General features: G+C 46.8%; 2 protein-coding genes across 19 annotated transcripts in view; one reads left to right on the forward strand and one right to left on the reverse strand.

Annotated features, from left to right (window-relative positions):
* The window catches only part of FREM1 (FRAS1 related extracellular matrix 1), a gene marked incomplete at its 5' end in the record, with an annotated part of 715,053 nt that overhangs the window by 633,906 nt on the left and 64,388 nt on the right, over positions 1-16,759 (reverse strand). The window lies entirely within an intron of this gene.
* MPDZ (multiple PDZ domain crumbs cell polarity complex component) overlaps positions 1-16,759 on the forward strand; it is a 122,705-nt gene that overhangs the window by 77,361 nt on the left and 28,585 nt on the right. For 8 of the 14 annotated variants that reach the window (XM_080987632.1, XM_080987624.1, XM_080987634.1 and 5 more), the window contains 4 exons: positions 145-246; positions 6,554-6,625; positions 8,294-8,456; positions 14,549-14,745. In XM_080987632.1, the coding sequence (XP_080843758.1) occupies positions 145-246; positions 6,554-6,625; positions 8,294-8,456; positions 14,549-14,745 (534 nt within the window). The remainder of the gene's footprint in view (positions 1-144; positions 247-6,553; positions 6,626-8,293; positions 8,457-14,548; positions 14,746-16,759) is intronic. The other 6 variants (XM_080987636.1, XM_080987628.1, XM_080987626.1 and 3 more) reach the window with 3 other exon arrangements.

Raw genomic sequence — 16,759 nt, forward strand, 5'->3', positions numbered from 1 at the left:
ACAATTGGGCCAGATCCGGCCCGTGGGATTTTTAGTTTGCCGACCCCTGGATTTGATGTTGGCTAATGGATGGTCATGTTTATGTGGAAGTGCCCTAATGTATTTGCCTTTTGGTTAGCGAGCCCCTTTCTGTTTTTCTCGTAGAACCTCCCTATGCCTTACCTGCAGTACAACCCTTTCAGTAAGCCTCCTGCCTTCAGCAGCACTAACCCTTTTGTTGAGCCTCTACAGTTCAACACTAACAAGGTTGGATGATGCATGGATATTTGCGATGGACTCAGTGAAAATTTATGTGTTCCTCTGTTTCTCTGCTCCTTCTCCTCTCCCTCATTTGATATTTTTTGAACAAACATCAATAAGCCAGTGTCTTACTGGAGGAAAAGCATTCTCCTTATCAGAGATAGGTCCACCATACTCACCCAAAAAGCTTTAATTTGACCAGTGAACCAGCTGGTCCACAATCAGAGTAAGACAGAGAGGCAGCCTGTTGCTTGTGGAAAGACCAGAAGCTGCAAGTGTGTCATGCTTTGTATTTAACAGATAAACTGTTCACTAAAGCTACAAATCTTCATTGTAAAATATTACATGAATCAGTGTGGGTTAGGATTTTAAAACACACACACATGTATGTCAGCATCGCCCTAGAGCCAGTGCACCAACTGGACTCATGCACCTCAACCCCGACTGGGCTAGGCGAGCTGGGTAGCACCGCCAGAGACCTCCTTTCTCACAGGAACAGGTCACAGTGCTGTGGACTCACAGCTTAGAGCTGAGAGCACCGGATTCACTGTCTCAATAATACAGTCGTTGCGCAGCAGAGTTTTGCAGAGTCTTGCAGAGTATAAACCACTCGGAGAGCAGCTCTGTAAAATATCTTCCTTTTATTCTATAACTACAACTATGATACAAAACTATATACAGAGCTGAATATTCTAAGCATAAATCAATGCTACACTGAGAGTCTGCAGCTGCTCTTAGCAGCAATCTTATCTCTAGGATCTCTAACACTCTCACTCTCTCCGATACACTGACTGACTGACTCTCTCTCACACACAGTTATGTTGCTGGGCAGAATAAGTAGATAGGCAGGACACGCCTCCTTCTCTCTGGAGAGTCAGCAGAAGCCATCAGGAGATGATCAGGAGATTCTTGGGTATGGGAGGGGTGAAATCTCCTCATCCTCCCCCATTTCATCCGACCATTCAAGAATCTTTAACATAACTGCAATTTGCACACACACTCCAAAAGTTGTTCTCTGCTTACAACCTTGGTTAACATGTCTGCAGGTATCTCTCTCCCGGCATATAAAACACTTTTACAATACCATTGAATAAGCAGCTTCTGGAAAAATCTTCACACACATTTCTTCCTTTCAAATACAAATTGACATTTCTAATTAGGCAGATTTGAACAAACCATTTTTCAGAACTCAAATACACGCTTTCCTTCAAATATCACGTAAGGAAATAAATAAAGCGTTTTGTGCTACTACTCTCAGCACACTTCATGCTAGGTTTGAAAACCCCACCAGAGTTGCTCGTGACCGCAGTCTTTGCAAACTCTTCAGAAAACCTTTTCGGTGGTACACCCTTGGTTGTTCTCTCGGACCTGCGCAGAACTCTTTGATCCTCTTGTTCTGGTGCTTCCTCCTCTTTGGGAGAATGGGGAGCTAAAGTATATGAAGCTGCTAAGTCTGAGTCAGCGTCAGACTCACCTGAGGCTTTTGGGCTCTGATAATCTGTGCCATCATCTGGAACTACATTGGCATCAGGATTATCATCACCAACAACACTTGCCTCCCTCTTAACTTTCTTTGCCCCTTTTGCACCATCATCACAAATGGGATGGCACTGAAAAACGCCAACTCTGTCCCATTGTGGATTGTCATCAATACTCCTGGTGAGCCTTATGGTTTTCGTGTCTGTGATCAGAACACGATAAGACCCTTTCTCATATCCTAGGAAAACACCATGTTCTCCACGCTTGCTCAGTTTGTCACCCTGCGAGGTGTGCACCCAAACCTCCGAACCAAAAATTTTAAAATGCTTTACACATGGCTTTCTTCCGTGAAGCATCTCATATGGGGTGCAATTTACACTAGACTGGTATCTCCTGTTATACACATGACAGAAAAACGAAAGAGCTTCAGCCCAAAAAGGATTGGGCAGCCCCGAATCATGTAACAGCGTTCTGATTCCTTGCTGCAGAGTCTGGTTTACTCTCTCACATAAACCATTCTGCCAGGGTGATCTGGGCGTGGCTGTCCTATGCTCAATGCCCTGTTCAGAAAGAAAACTCTCAAACTCTTCTGAACAAAACTCTCCACCCTTGTCTGTGAAAAGAAAACGTACATTCTCATTATGTACATTTCTGAGCCATTTACAAAACTGGCGAAACTTGGTAAAGGCTTCAGACTTTTTCTGCAGCATATAGACCCAAACATATTTCGAATAGGAGTCTATCAGAACCATGAAAAACCTTGAATTGCCTCTAGAGAGCGCTAGAGGCCCCACTAAGTCTGCATGAATGACTTCATATGGTTTCTTGGCCTCTCTCCCAGACTCTGTACCTTTGGGAGCTTGCCTTGCCTTACTCTCTGCACAAGAAACACATTTCATGTGGTAGGGACATTCTTTCAACTTCATACCCTGAACCATATCAGGCATTTTTGCCACAGCCTGGAAATTCAAATGACCATAAACGCGATGGTAATAATGAATACATTGGTCATGCAACTTCTCATTCTTATCTACAGTTAAATTGCAACACTTTTTCTCAGTAGCTTCTGCAGTGCCTGTACCTGAAACAAAAGGCAATTGGTACAAACCATTTACACATTTTGCATACAGAATGAGCTTGCCATCTCTAAGAATTTCACAGCGAGATTTAGCAAACACCACCTTAAACCCTTGACGATCAAGCTGGGAAACACTCAACAAATTGTCCTGACTATCAGGTGCATACAGGACATTCTTAATAGTTGCATTCAGGCTCTTTAAGAACACAGTTCCCTGAGCCATACTCGTGAGAACTGTCCCATCTGCTTGATGAATTTCTTTCTCTTGCTTCTCAAGCTGAACAAAGAGATTCTTATCTTTGGCCACGTGGTTTGAACAGCCAGAGTCGACCACGAAGAAACTCCGCCCACGTTGACTGGAACAGCGAGAGATCAAGGCCTTTGAAGTAGCAGGTGCATGGGGATTTCGTCCTCCTCCCCCTCTGCCTCTGAAGTTTCCCTTCTTCTTTGAAGACTTCTTACACTGGAAACTCAAATGGCCTTGTGCTCCACACGAAAAGCACCGCTTCAATTTCAAAGCTTTAACAGCAGCAGTTTCACTTTCACTTTCCCCTGCTGAAGACTCAGGCACATTTTCAAGCATATTTTTAACAGCACAGTCCTGGCTTTCTTTAACAGCCTGTCTGCGATCCCACTCATTCAAGAGCACGCTAGACACATAATCTTCTGTTAGCCGGTCAGAAGGCATTGTGGAAATCTGGGCAGCCACTCCATCATAAGACTCATCTAGGCTATTGATCATCAGCATTGCAAACACAGCCTCTGAAATAGCCAGGTCTCGCTGAACAAGGTCGTGTCTGAGACGCTTTAATTGAGATAGATGGCTAGGCAAATCACCACCTTTCTCCAACTGCAGCCTGCACAGCTTCTTAAAGAAAATCACACTGGAACCAGCATTTTGTCTAAGATGCATATCTCTCAACTTATGCCAAACAGCTTGTGCAGTCTCTTGACCCTCTAAGTTCACCAGCAAGTGGTCTGAAACACTCAAAATAATTGTCCCTCGGGCTTTCATATCTGCAGCATGCCACTCAGCCCAATCATCATCATCCTTATCTGGAGGGTCATCTTCTATCGTGTGAAATAGCTTTTCCCTCTGTAAAAGCGCTTTCATCTTTACTTGCCAAACTGCATAGGTTTCAGGCGTGAGGAGAGGAAAGGACAGAGCCATCTGGCCAGAATGTGCACAGGCCATGTCTGCTATTACTTAGAGCAAGACACTTCCCTCGTGCAACACAGATAAAGCCTTGACTCCTTCAGCCACTCTCTCTCCCACTCAGAGCGCAATTAACAGGCAAACAGGGATGCTATCTTCTTCCTTTGGCAGTCAGCAACATACCTCCATAAATCAAGCAGCAGCAAGAGCAACAGCGGCAGCTTGAACACTCTGCTCCAAAACAGCTCTGCTTCTGGGCACCGCAAATCAGTCCAGCATGCAGCGTCCGTTCCACCGTCTGGCAATCAGCAACAGAAACCTCTGGCGACTGGGACGCCTGGGACGCCTGGGATGACTGGAACAACGCCAGGTCAGACGACTGGAACAACGACTGGGCCCATAACCGATGTCAGCATCGCCCTAGAGCCAGTGCACCAACTGGACTCATGCACCTCAACCCCGACTGGGCTAGGCGAGCTGGGTAGCACCGCCAGAGACCTCCTTTCTCACAGGAACAGGTCACAGTGCTGTGGACTCACAGCTTAGAGCTGAGAGCACCGGATTCACTGTCTCAATAATACAGTCGTTGCGCAGCAGAGTTTTGCAGAGTCTTGCAGAGTATAAACCACTCGGAGAGCAGCTCTGTAAAATATCTTCCTTTTATTCTATAACTACAACTATGATACAAAGCTATATACAGAGCTGAATATTCTAAGCATAAATCAATGCTACACTGAGAGTCTGCAGCTGCTCTTAGCAGCAATCTTATCTCTAGGATCTCTAACACTCTCACTCTCTCCGATACACTGACTGACTGACTCTCTCTCACACACAGTTATGTTGCTGGGCAGAATAAGTAGATAGGCAGGACACGCCTCCTTCTCTCTGGAGAGTCAGCAGAAGCCATCAGGAGATGATCAGGAGATTCTTGGGTATGGGAGGGGTGAAATCTCCTCAATGTACACATTGATGAGACTAAATTGATTGGCAGTATAACCGCATTGCCAAATCTTTTTGAGAATATTAACGGAAATAGTTTGGCTCTTCTTCTCCCCCACCCTCCACCCTGCCCCCAGTGAATTAGGAATATTAAGGAATGGTATGGAGAATACAGAACACAAATAGCTAAGGTTGCAGTTCTGTAATCGCTTACCTGGGAGCTAGCTGTACTGATATCAGTGGGACATAGTCATGTGTCAGAGTGGACTGTAAATTAATTGTGTCTAGAGGCATTCTTGTATTGCTGGTTGCATTGCCGCCGCCAGAACCTAGTCACAGGACAATTCTGTGTTCAGTCCTGACAAAGTCAATAGCAGACTACTGCTGTCTGCAAGGGAATTCAGGCTACAGATCTAACTAACAGTGATGCCTCAGTTGATAGAGAATGAGACTCCTAATCTCAGGGTTGTGGGTTCCAGCCCCATGCTGGGCAAAATATTCCTGTTTTGCAGGGAGTTGGACTAGATGATCGTTGTGGTCCTTTCCAACTCTACAATTCTACCTTAGGTTCTCCCCCCAGATACTTTATGCTATCTGTTATTTGTTGCCATGAAAGTTGGGGGGGGGGGTGTTGTGAAGCTTAGTGGTGGAGCATGTGCTTTAGATGCAAGAAGTTCCTCTGCCTAGTCTCTGGCTTCTTAGACTGAGCTGGGGGGGGGGGGGACCTTCTGAAATCCTGGGCAGCTGCTGTCAGTCAGTGTACTGAGCTAGACACCAGTGGTTTCACTCACTATAAGGCACCTTCCTGTGTCTCCAAGGTGCCACATAACTGCTTAAATGCAAGCGTTCTGTCTCTACTTGGTGATATAGGTAAGGGCTATAGAAGTAAACTTACTTTTCTTTTAATAAGCTAACAGCTTAGGTCAGGGGTCAGCAAACTTTTTCAGCAGGGGGCTGGTCCACTGTCCCTCAGACCTTGTGGGGTGCCAGACTATTTTTTTTTGGGGGGGGGATGAACAAATTCCTATGCCCCACAAATAACTCATTCTACTCATGTAAAAACACGCTGATTCCTGGACCATCTGCTGGCCGGATTTAGAAGGCGATTGAGCCGGATCTGGCCCCCAGGGCCTAGTTTGCCTATCCATGGCTTAGGTTCTCAAAACAAACAGAAGGCAAGGGGTTCTCTGCTGTTTTCTCCAGCACTGCTGTTCTGCAAGTAGAAGCCACTTTTGCTCACAGAACAGGACTTAAACTTCCTTTCCTCCCTCCTGCAGCCCCTGAGCCACCTTCAAAAGCTAGTTGGGGGTCCCCCTTGAGCAGATTTTGGAGGGGCTGCTATGGTATACCACTTCATGCACATCTGCATGCAAAAGTAAATTGATGCATAAATGTTTGTTCTCAGGTTGCAGAATTGTCTTTGTCAATTTTCTCCCAAGAAGGATTTTCTTTGCTCCAAGGCCTGTGCAAATACATATTGGATAGGGCCTATGACTGGTAATGATAGGCCCTTTAAGAAATGTTGAGTCATTCTGATGTGATAAAAAAACATAAAGTTTATATAAAACCCATTCCCTATGTAAGAATACTTGTACAGTACAAAAAGTAGCATTCTTCCAAGGATACTGTAATAAACAGCCTGCTGTTTTCTGTTACCATAGGATATGCAGAATCCAATTAGATTTACCACCAGTTGCTCCCCATGTAACCCCTTTGCTCCTACACCATTTAAGGTTTGTTTTAATTCACGGTTACTGTCCTAATTTGTAGTTAACTATCGTAGTCAGTGTATGTACTGCACTCCTTGTGTGCTGTCTGTCCTCAACCCCTCCATTTTGCCCCCTTGATCATTTCAAAAGACCACGTGCTTCTTTCAAGTGTACCTGCTTCTTTCAGAGTGATGCTGCTCTCTCTGTACTTACTGTCGCCCAAATTCGTTGCCTGAAACCCACAGGATACTATGGTGAAGGATTCGGGAGTTGCCACATTTGTATTTATTTCTGCATCTTTTATAGTAGTGATGGGGGGGGGGGCTGTGGTTCTCCAGAAGTTGTCAGGCTACATTTCCCATCAGCCCCCAGCAGCTTGGTTGACCGTCAGGTATCACTGCTGGAATTCCAGCAATACCTGGAGAGCCAACTCTTCATAATTAAGGTCACCATTGTTCTTATTAAGAGCTCCCTGTTCAGATCCCCGAAGCCAATTATTTTGCTTCCATTCACTCTTATAGGGTCTCTTCCTATGTTACCTTAGTGAGACCATTTGCCAAAGTTAGGCCCCATACCTCTGCATACAAGAGGGCCAAGTTGTTGTTGTGTGTGTAAATTGTTGATGATATGTAGCTTACAGCTAGGAAGCCAAATAACTCTTCTAGGTGATCAATAGCTTCTTTGAAAAGACTATACAATGTCCAGACTCTTTACAGTCGTACCTTGGTTCTGGAACACCTTGCGACTCGAACATTTTGGCTCCCGAACGCCGCAAACCCAGAAGTGAGTGTTCCGGTTTATGAACATTTTTTGGAAGCCAAACGTCTGACGTAGCTTCCGCAGCTTCCAATTGAGTGCAGAAAGCTCCTGAAGCCAATCGGAAGTCGTGCCTTGGTTTTCGGTTGTGTTCGAAAACATTCAGCCGCACAAAATCTGAAGTTGTGTGCATATAGTTATTATATATGCACGCGCTAAGTATTGAAATAAAGTTAAATGCACACAAACACACACACACGGTTGTTTCCAGAGTGTCCCTTTGGCGAATGGAAGCTCCCAAAGGAGAGGGGAGGAGACAATGCCCACAATCTCTCATGCAGGTTCCCAAAACAACTTCTGCTGTGTTCTGGAGAGGTCCGCCAACTCTCTGTGGCTTGTTTCAAGAGGGCTTCAGGGACACGGATGTAGGCATGTATGGTGAGCAGAGTTATGTACTTGGGAACTTTGGATCCAAACTAGTATTGCTAAAGCCGCGTGTGAGTTTCTCTTCTCCCCCTCCCCACCTTTTGAACAAAGGCACTTTTCTATATGAATCCTCAAAACAACACATCTCACCACTTTTCTTTGGGAATCAGTAAAATTATCTCCCTTCCTTCCTTCCTTCCTTATATTATACTGTTTTCGGTTTTGGAAATACACTTTCATGTCTATGTAAGTCCTTGGTATGTACGCCACCCAGCACATAAACCTTCACTGAATTTGGCTTTTAGTAACTGTCCTGCTTGCTTAAAGTGCATTTGAACCTTCATTTACCATGCTGGTTTTTTTCCATCTGTGATTGCCTTTCCGTTCTATTATTTCACAGTATTTTAACTTCAAAGGCCCAGCCCTTTCTTTGTCATCACTTCATGCATTTTCTTTGCCCAGTGCCAGTCTGCATGTTCCCAGCCACTGTATTTTCCTTACTCTCCACAGGCATCTAGCCAGTCAGATTCAGAGCCAGAAAAGACTTCGTCTTATAACCTGCTTCTGCCGCCTCCTTCACTGTCTCCAGGAATGAGCAGTGAAATTTTGCAGCGTTCCTGCAACCAATACCTGGAAGAGCTGGATAAGGAAGATGAGTTCGGATACAGCTGGAGTAAGTTTGCTTCTTGAGAGAACCTTTCACAATTGTTTACATCTTCATATACTATGTGTCAGGGAACTGCCATCGGAAGGAAGGGAAGTGAAAGGGCTCACACAGGTTGGGAGAGACTCAGCAGCTGAAGAGGGAACCAGTAGGGGGAGAGGAGCTGAGCTGAGGGAAAGGGAGCTGGAGGGATGGCTCAGAGACACTTCCAGCGAAAACAGTGGGGAGGTTTCAGGACCTCCTGTAGGGACACCCACTCCTCGCCGGAAACTGTCACGCAGAGAGTCCAGAAGACGTGTTTCCGTTAAGGAGCTTTTATGTTGGAAGCGATTCCGAAAGCAACCACTGTCGGAAACTGCCAGCGACTGACGGAGCCATGTTTAAGGGGCTCCGTTACAGACAGAGGTTTGCAAACTTGACCAAACTCTGAGGGACTAGGATTTTACACACAAGCAGCTCATCGTCCCATCACAGCATTCCAACAGTCTCCGTGAGCAGCTTGTGCAGGAGAAGGCATCATGAGCAACCCAGCCGGAACCGGAGAAGCAGGAGCTGGAGCGGGTCCAAGCCTGGAAGAAAGGTACCGGGTGTTGGAGGTCCAGCTAGCGCTGCAGACGGCGAGGCTTGAGGAGAGGAGGGCTCAGGATGCAGACAAAAAGGGGAAAGACACCCAGCTCGTCAGAAAGGTACCAGGATTGGTGCAGAAGTTTGGGGGGGGAGCCCAAAGACTATCATGGCTTTCGGACAGAGATGCAATATGCCCTCAATCTGCAGTTTGATGAATTCCCTGACGAGGAATCACGAGTGGCTTTCGTGATTGGGCATCTTGAAAAGGGGGCGAGAGACTGGGTTAGACCCCTGATGGCAGCGAATAGTGACGTCCTAAAGGACACGATGAAGTTCTTTCGCGCCATGGATCTGATGTTTTCCAGCGATATTGAACAGGGAGTGGTCCGCAGACAGTTAATGGCTTGCAAACAGGGGAGCCGATCTGTCCGTGAGTACTGGACTGAGTTCACCATGTTGATCCATAAATTGGGGTGGGATCTATTGGCGGAACCCATTCAAATGCTCTTTGAAGAAGGGCTTTCTTCGGCTGTGAAAGACGAACTTTCCCGGGCGCCCAGGGCGGAGTCTATGGACCAGCTGACCAAATCAGCGCTGACCATAGGAGCGCGCCAGGAGGCGAGAGCATTGGAGAGGCGGGAAGGGAAGGGGGAACGTTGGAAGGAGTTCCGCATTCCAGACATTCCAGAGCCAACTTTCCCGCCGGCAGAGCCGATGGAAATCGGAACAGCGCGCGCGCGCGCAGTTTCAAAGCCCAGTGAGGGGGGAAAGAAGGAGGGAAAAGGCGCCCGGAAATGCTATCTCTGCCAACAGCCAGGTCACTTTGCCAGAGTCTGCCCCCAGAGGAAGGAATGGCAAGGGATGGTAGGAGCTGTGGAGGGAAGAGAGGAAGAAATACCGAAGCAAGTAAAAGCCAACGCCTGGCTGCCACCGTCGGGGCACAGCAGCCAGGCCAAAGAGCAGTGAAAGTGCCCACGCCAGAACCTCCTAAACCCGCCCTAGTGATAGAAGTGGCGCTAGAGCTGCCAAACGGACACCCTCTAAAGATAAAGGCGCTGTTGGACTCAGGCAGCTCCTGCAATTTCATGAGCAAAGAGTTTGCAGCTGAACACCAGATACAGACGATCCCTTTAAGCAACCCCCTGCAGGTGACCACGATCGATGGCAGGGAGCTGTTGGGAGGAGAAGTCAGCTTGCAGACCGTCCCAATGATAATGAAGGTGGCAAGGCACACCGAACTGATAGCGTTTAATGTGGCCACCTTGGGAGGAGCTCCCATTATATTGGGGATGAGCTGGCTAGCGTTACATGATCCGCTGGTGGACTGGCATCAGAGAGTGGTTTCTTTTGGTTCAGCACATTGCTTAGAACACTGCAAAGAGGGAAAGGGTTTGGCAGGGGCCCAAGCCACCCTAGCAGGGACTGAAGTAACGGAGAACGTGAAGGTACCACGACAATACGCAGATCTCCGCGACGTCTTCAGCGAAAGGGAAGCTGACCAACTACCCCCGCATAGACCCTTTGACTGTCAAATCAATTTACTCCCTGGGGCACAGCTCCCTGTAGGCAAGCTGTACGCCATGTCAGACAGAGAGATGCAGGAGCTAAGAGAGTTCATTGACAAGAACCTGAAGAGAGGGTTCATCAGAGAGTCCAGGGCGGTGGGGGGCAGCCCAGTGTTTTTTGTGGAAAAAAAAAACACGAACAAGCCGAGGCTTGTGTGTGACTTCAGGGCCTTAAATGCAGTGTCAGAACCAGTGGCTTTCCCTATGCCCAGGATTGACGACATTTTGACAAGGGTCAGGAAGGGAAAGATTTTTACTAAACTGGACCTAAGGGGGGCGTACAACCTGATACGAATAAGGAAGGGGGATGAATGGAAAACCACCATGTTCACCCCTTTGGGGGCATTTGAATATTTAGTTATGCCCTTCGGCCTACAAGGAGGCTCCGCGTGCTTTCAATCGTTTATGAACCACGTCCTGGGGCCTTTGCTTTACAAGAATTGTGTGGCCTTCTTAGACGACGTGTTGGTGTATTCTGAGAATGAGGAGCAGCATGTGAGAGACGTCAGAGAAGTGTTGAGCAGGCTGCAAGCCAACCAGCTGTGGGTGAAACTGGAGAAGTGTCAGTTTCATACCAAGGAGGTGGAATTCCTGGGGTATCGCCTGTCAGACAAGGGATTGGCCATGGATCCCGGCAAGGTCCAGGCGGTGCTGGAATGGAAAACACCCAAAACAAGGAAGGATGTGCAGAGGTTCCTAGGATTTGGGAACTTCTATCGTAAGTTCATCCGAAACTTTGCCCACCTGACGGCGCCCATTACGGACTGTCTCAGCAGTAAGAAGAAGTTCGTTTGGACTGAGGAGGCGGAGCGAGCATTTGAGGAACTAAAAAGGGCCTTCGCCTCGGAACAACAACTCCTGCATGTGGATTTACAAAAACCGATGAGAGTGGAAACTGACGCATCAGACAGAGCTATTGGGGCGGTGCTTCTGCAGCCAGGGAAGGAGGAGTCAGAGTGGAGACCGTGTGCCTTTTTTTCGCGAAAGCTGAACAAATCCGAGAGGAACTACACGGTGTATGACTGAGAACTACTAGCCATTCATGAGGCGTTCCGGAGATGGAGGCACCTGCTAATTGGCGCACAACATAAGGTGCAAGTGTGCACTGACCACAAGAACCTAGAGTATTGGAGGACGGCACGAGTGCTCAACCAACGGCAAGTGAGATGGGCCCAGGAGTTCTCCAAATTTAACTTTGAGATTTGTTACGTGCCAGGCCCAGAGAACATTAGGGCGGACGCTCTCTCACGCAAACCTGAATATTTGGAGGGGGAGGGAGCACCCGAAGAGAGACATGTCATTCCAGAGGACCGCTGGGTGTGTGGGGCGGCATTGGTGGGACAAAGAGAACTGGTAGAGGAAACAGAGAATGATGAATACACCCAGAATAAGCTCAGAGGTCTTAGGGGTGAGGGAGAGGAACCAGGGGGTTTCGAGGAAAGAAATGGAGCTTTGTATTACAAAGGGGCACTGTATATCCCTGAAGGAGACTTAAGGGGGAGGGTACTCAAGCAGTTGCACGACAGCCCCACGGCGGGGCATTTTGGACAACACAAAACCATGTGGTTGGTCACCAGGGAATTTTGGTGGCCTAAGGTGAGGGAAGATGTACGGGAGTATGTAAGAGGGTGTGAGCAATGCCAGCGAGCCAAAGGGGAGAGGCGGGCACCGGCGGGGCTATTAGAACCCTTACCAACCCCAGAAAGACCTTGGGAGGCAGTGTCGATAGATTTTATGACTGATCTGCCGAAGTCCAAGGGGAAAACAGCCATCATGGTGGTGGTAGACCTACTAACAAAGATGTGCCACTTTGTAGCCTGCTCGCATGCAGTCACGGCGGAAGAGACAGCGAAGTTATTTGTAGAACACATTTTTAGGTTGCACGGGGTGCCATTGAGGGTGGTCTCAGACCGAGGAAAACAATTTACTTCCAGGTTCTGGAGGAAGCTCATGAGCTTACTGCAGGTGGAGGTCAACTTTTCGACTGCCCGGCACCCTGAAACCAACGGGCAGGCGGAAAGAGCAAACGGGGTCCTCCAGCAATACCTGAGGTGTTATGTCAATGACAGAGAGAATGACTGGGTAGAAAAGTTGGCGCTGGCGGAATTTGCCTACAACAATGCCGAGAATGTGTCCACAGGGATGAGCCCCTTCTTGGCTAATTATGGGTGTCATCCCAGGGCTTTCCCAGGGGGAGAAGGGGAGAGATGGGGTGTCCCGGCAGCCGAGCATTTTGTAGAAGAAATGGAAGCAATCCATCGTCAGCTCCAACTCAACTTAGAAAGGGCGAAGGAAGAATACAAGAGGCAGGCAGACAAGAACCGAAGGGAAGGTGAAACCATAAGGGTGGGAGATAGGGTGTGGCTGTCAACCCAAGGGTTGCCGTTCAAAGGAGGTTGTAAGAAATTAAGACCCAGGAGATTGGGTCCCTTTGAGGTCATTCAACAGGTCAACCCAGTGGCTTTCAGGCTCCGGTTACCCAACCACATGAAACTGCACCCAGTATTTCACAGGTCGTTACTGTCACCGTATGAGGGGGGACGAGAAGGGATGGCCACTCGGGGACCGGTCATAGAAGAAAGGGAATGCAGCAGCCATGTGGCAGAAATCCTCGACGCCAGGTGGAAGGGGGATCAGGTGGAGTATTTGGTAGCGTGGGAAGGAGAACCGGAGTCAGAAAACACTTGGGTAATGGCAGAAGATATCAATGACGAGGTATTGATAGAAACGTTCCATCAAAGGTTCCCAAGGAAACCTCAGCCTGTGGAGAGGTTCCGGAGGGAATACTTTGGGACCACCGATGAGGAGGAGGAGTTGGAAGGATTCTCGGAATCGGAAGGGGAAGGGGAGATGGACTCTGAGGAGGAGGAGTACTTCGAGACCAGGAACCGCAACAGGTGGAGAGAAGTGTTCGGGACATCGGAAGATGAAGGAAGTTCATTCCGGGGTTTTGCCTCCTCACCGCCCGTAGAGGAGGGGGCGAGAGGGGATGAAGGGGGCCCTGGAGGGGAGGTGGATGTCAGGGAACTGCCATCGGAAGGAAGGGAAGTGAAAGGGCTCACACAGGTTGGGAGAGACTCAGCAGCTGAAGAGGGAACCAGTAGGGGGAGAGGAGCTGAGCTGAGGGAAAGGGAGCTGGAGGGATGGCTCAGAGACACTTCCAGCGAAAACAGTGGGGAGGTTTCAGGACCTCCTGTAGGGACACCCACTCCTCGCCGGAAACTGTCACGCAGAGAGTCCAGAAGACGTGTTTCCGTTAAGGAGCTTTTATGTTGGAAGCGATTCCGAAAGCAACCACTGTCGGAAACTGCCAGCGACTGACGGAGCCATGTTTAAGGGGCTCCGTTACAGACAGAGGTTTGCAAACTTGACCAAACTCTGAGGGACTAGGATTTTACACACAAGCAGCTCATCGTCCCATCACACTATGTGATGGTCATCTTCCTTTTTTCTTATCTTGCTTGAATAACTCACGGAAACAACATTATTTTTTGCTATGTACATTTTGTTGTATGAAGTCAGATTCTGTCTTTTGCATAATGGACAAACATATTAAGCTCTATTCTCTGGTTGTCTTTTCCATTATAGTCCAAGTGAGATAATTGTTGCTATTAGAAAACATCTTAAAAACACAAATATGTGTGGGAGTTGTGTGTGTGTGTGTGTGTGTGTGTGTTTGTTTGTTTGTGTCAGTGTGTACACACACAGAGAGAGGCAGACTGTATAGAGCAGTGAGGGAGAGATTGTTCTACTCTTCCATTCTGATAAAATGAAGTGCCTGGAGGCATTTTCTTCTAGTTAGAGAATTTTACTGGAAAAGAACCATAGATTCCTATTTGAATTGTTTCAGTCTGCGTGAGATTATGGGTTTATGACAATGACTGCTGAATTTCCAAAGTTTGCGTTCTTTTTAAGTTTTCGGAGATAAATACTTCCCTTGCCACCTAATTTCTCTCTCCTTATGACTAGGAAAGATCAGTCAGGGGTATGGGCATCTGTCTGGAGATCTGCACATGATAGAGTTGGAGAAAGGGAAGACTGGCTTAGGACTCAGCCTAGCTGGGAACAAAGACCGGTCCAAGATGAGCGTTTTTGTAGTGGGAATTGATCCAAATGGAGCAGCTGGAAAAGATGGCAGACTGCAGATTGCAGACGAGTTACTGGAAGTAAGTGTCTAGTAATTATACTTAAAATGAAACATGCTGACTCTAAGGACGGGGGGTGGAGTGGGGACATTCGATTATTGGTGCAAAATGCAGCCTTTAATTAACAGCACATTCTTTTAATCAGTATTGCCTTTCTTTACAATCATACTAGCTTCCCGTTATAAATTTTGTGTTTGCGGTCAGGATTGTTTTCCAACTATACTAGCACTGAAGAAATAAATAGATGCTGTGAAACAGGAGAAGTAAGTACCTTTGCTATGGTTTTGAGAGAAAGAAAGCCATGATTTAATGAAATAGCAAGACTGCGGTCCTGTTCCACTTAACTGGGAGTAAGCCTCTTTGAGCTCAATGGGATTTATATATAGGGTTGTACTGCTAATATGTTGTCATTCATCCTGAAGCTTTCCCCTTAGGTTTTTAGTTACTTCTGGTTGCCTGATGTCTCACCTGATTTCTCCTTTCATGGTCTCCAAAGTTATACCAGGACTAATGTCACAGAAGTAGCCAACATCATCTCAGATTTCATAGTCTCAGATGAAGGAAGATACACAATTGATTTTATCATTCATTGGACTACTCTTTGGGTTGATAGAAGAAAATGGAAGCTTTTGAAGTATTCAGTACTCAGCACTAGGTCCTATAGGAGGTTTAGTGCTGGATGTTAGAATATACGGGAACAGGATTAGAATAGAAAAAGAGGTGGACTAAGATATAGTACATTTGATCTAGAGTTTATCCAGCCCACCATTTTGTTTCCATCAGTGGCCAGTCTGATTACTCTTGTAGTTCACAAACAGGGTATCAACATGGAAGCTATCCCCTCTACAATTTGTCTGCCACCAGTACTGTATATTCAGAGGTATAGTGAGCACAAGACCCTATTTAGCTACCTTGGCTAATGCTGATAGAGCTAGCCTCCACAATTCTGTTTAACCCTTATTTAAAAACTAGGTAGGCCAATGGTTATCACACGTATTGTAGTAAATAAATACTGCAGGTTAACTATGTAGGTGTGGGTGTGTCTATTTATGAGATATAATTTTTTTAAAACAAAATATTTATACATACCTCTTTCTGCCCCATAAATTGGGAAACACACCCCAGCCAGATAGCTCATGACAGTAGTTGAAAAGCACAACAAAAAAGTAACATTTAAAAAAAGTAAATAACAAGATTAAAAATAACTGGTAGGAAAACAAGTGTTCAGGAGTCTGCAGTGTCATTCAGTTTGTACAACAAAACCACAGTGAAATGGTACTATTTTAACTATATATCAAAATGTCGGGGGGGGGGGGCACAGTCCATGGGCAACAACTGAAAAGGCCTCATCCTGTGTATCCAACAGCTATTGTTTGGACAGAAGTGATACATGGAGCAGCAGCACTGCAAAACACATCAGTGGATTGCAGGATTTTTCAGAAGACATTCTTTTAAATATCACAGTACCAAGCCGTTTAGGGCTCTCAGGGTAATCATCACTTTAGAATTGGGCTCAGAAATGGTCTAGGAGCTTGAACAAATAGGGGGTCACATATTCTAAACAATGGGTGCTAGTCAGTATAGAAAGGCAGGAGCGTGTCATAACCAACTGAAGCTTCCAAATATTCTTCAATGGTAGCCCCATGTAGAGTATGTTGCACTAAACTCCAGTGTGACCAAGGCATGTGTGAGCATGGTCACACCTCCCCTTTCCAGGAACAGGTGTGATTGGTGCACCTGTAAAAGCTGTGCAAAAGTGTTTCTGGCCTCATACTGGGGATTTAAGCACACTGTTTAGACACAGTATGCAATAGCAGAACAATCCCATGTATGTTTAATCAGAAGCAAATCTTACTCTGTTCACTAGGGACTTCAGTGCACTCCAGGGACTGCATAACATACCTTTTATTTTCATTTCTATGCTCGTTTACAAAATGACCTGGTTGGAGTGGGCTGATTTACCTTTACTTGCTTGTATAAACCTGCTGTCTTCATGCCTTTTTTTCCATTTGACAAACAGTGAGTCACGAGGTGA

Source organism: Podarcis pityusensis, assembly GCF_964106645.2.
Source record: "Podarcis pityusensis genome assembly, chromosome: 17".
NCBI lineage: Eukaryota > Metazoa > Chordata > Lepidosauria > Squamata > Lacertidae > Podarcis > Podarcis pityusensis.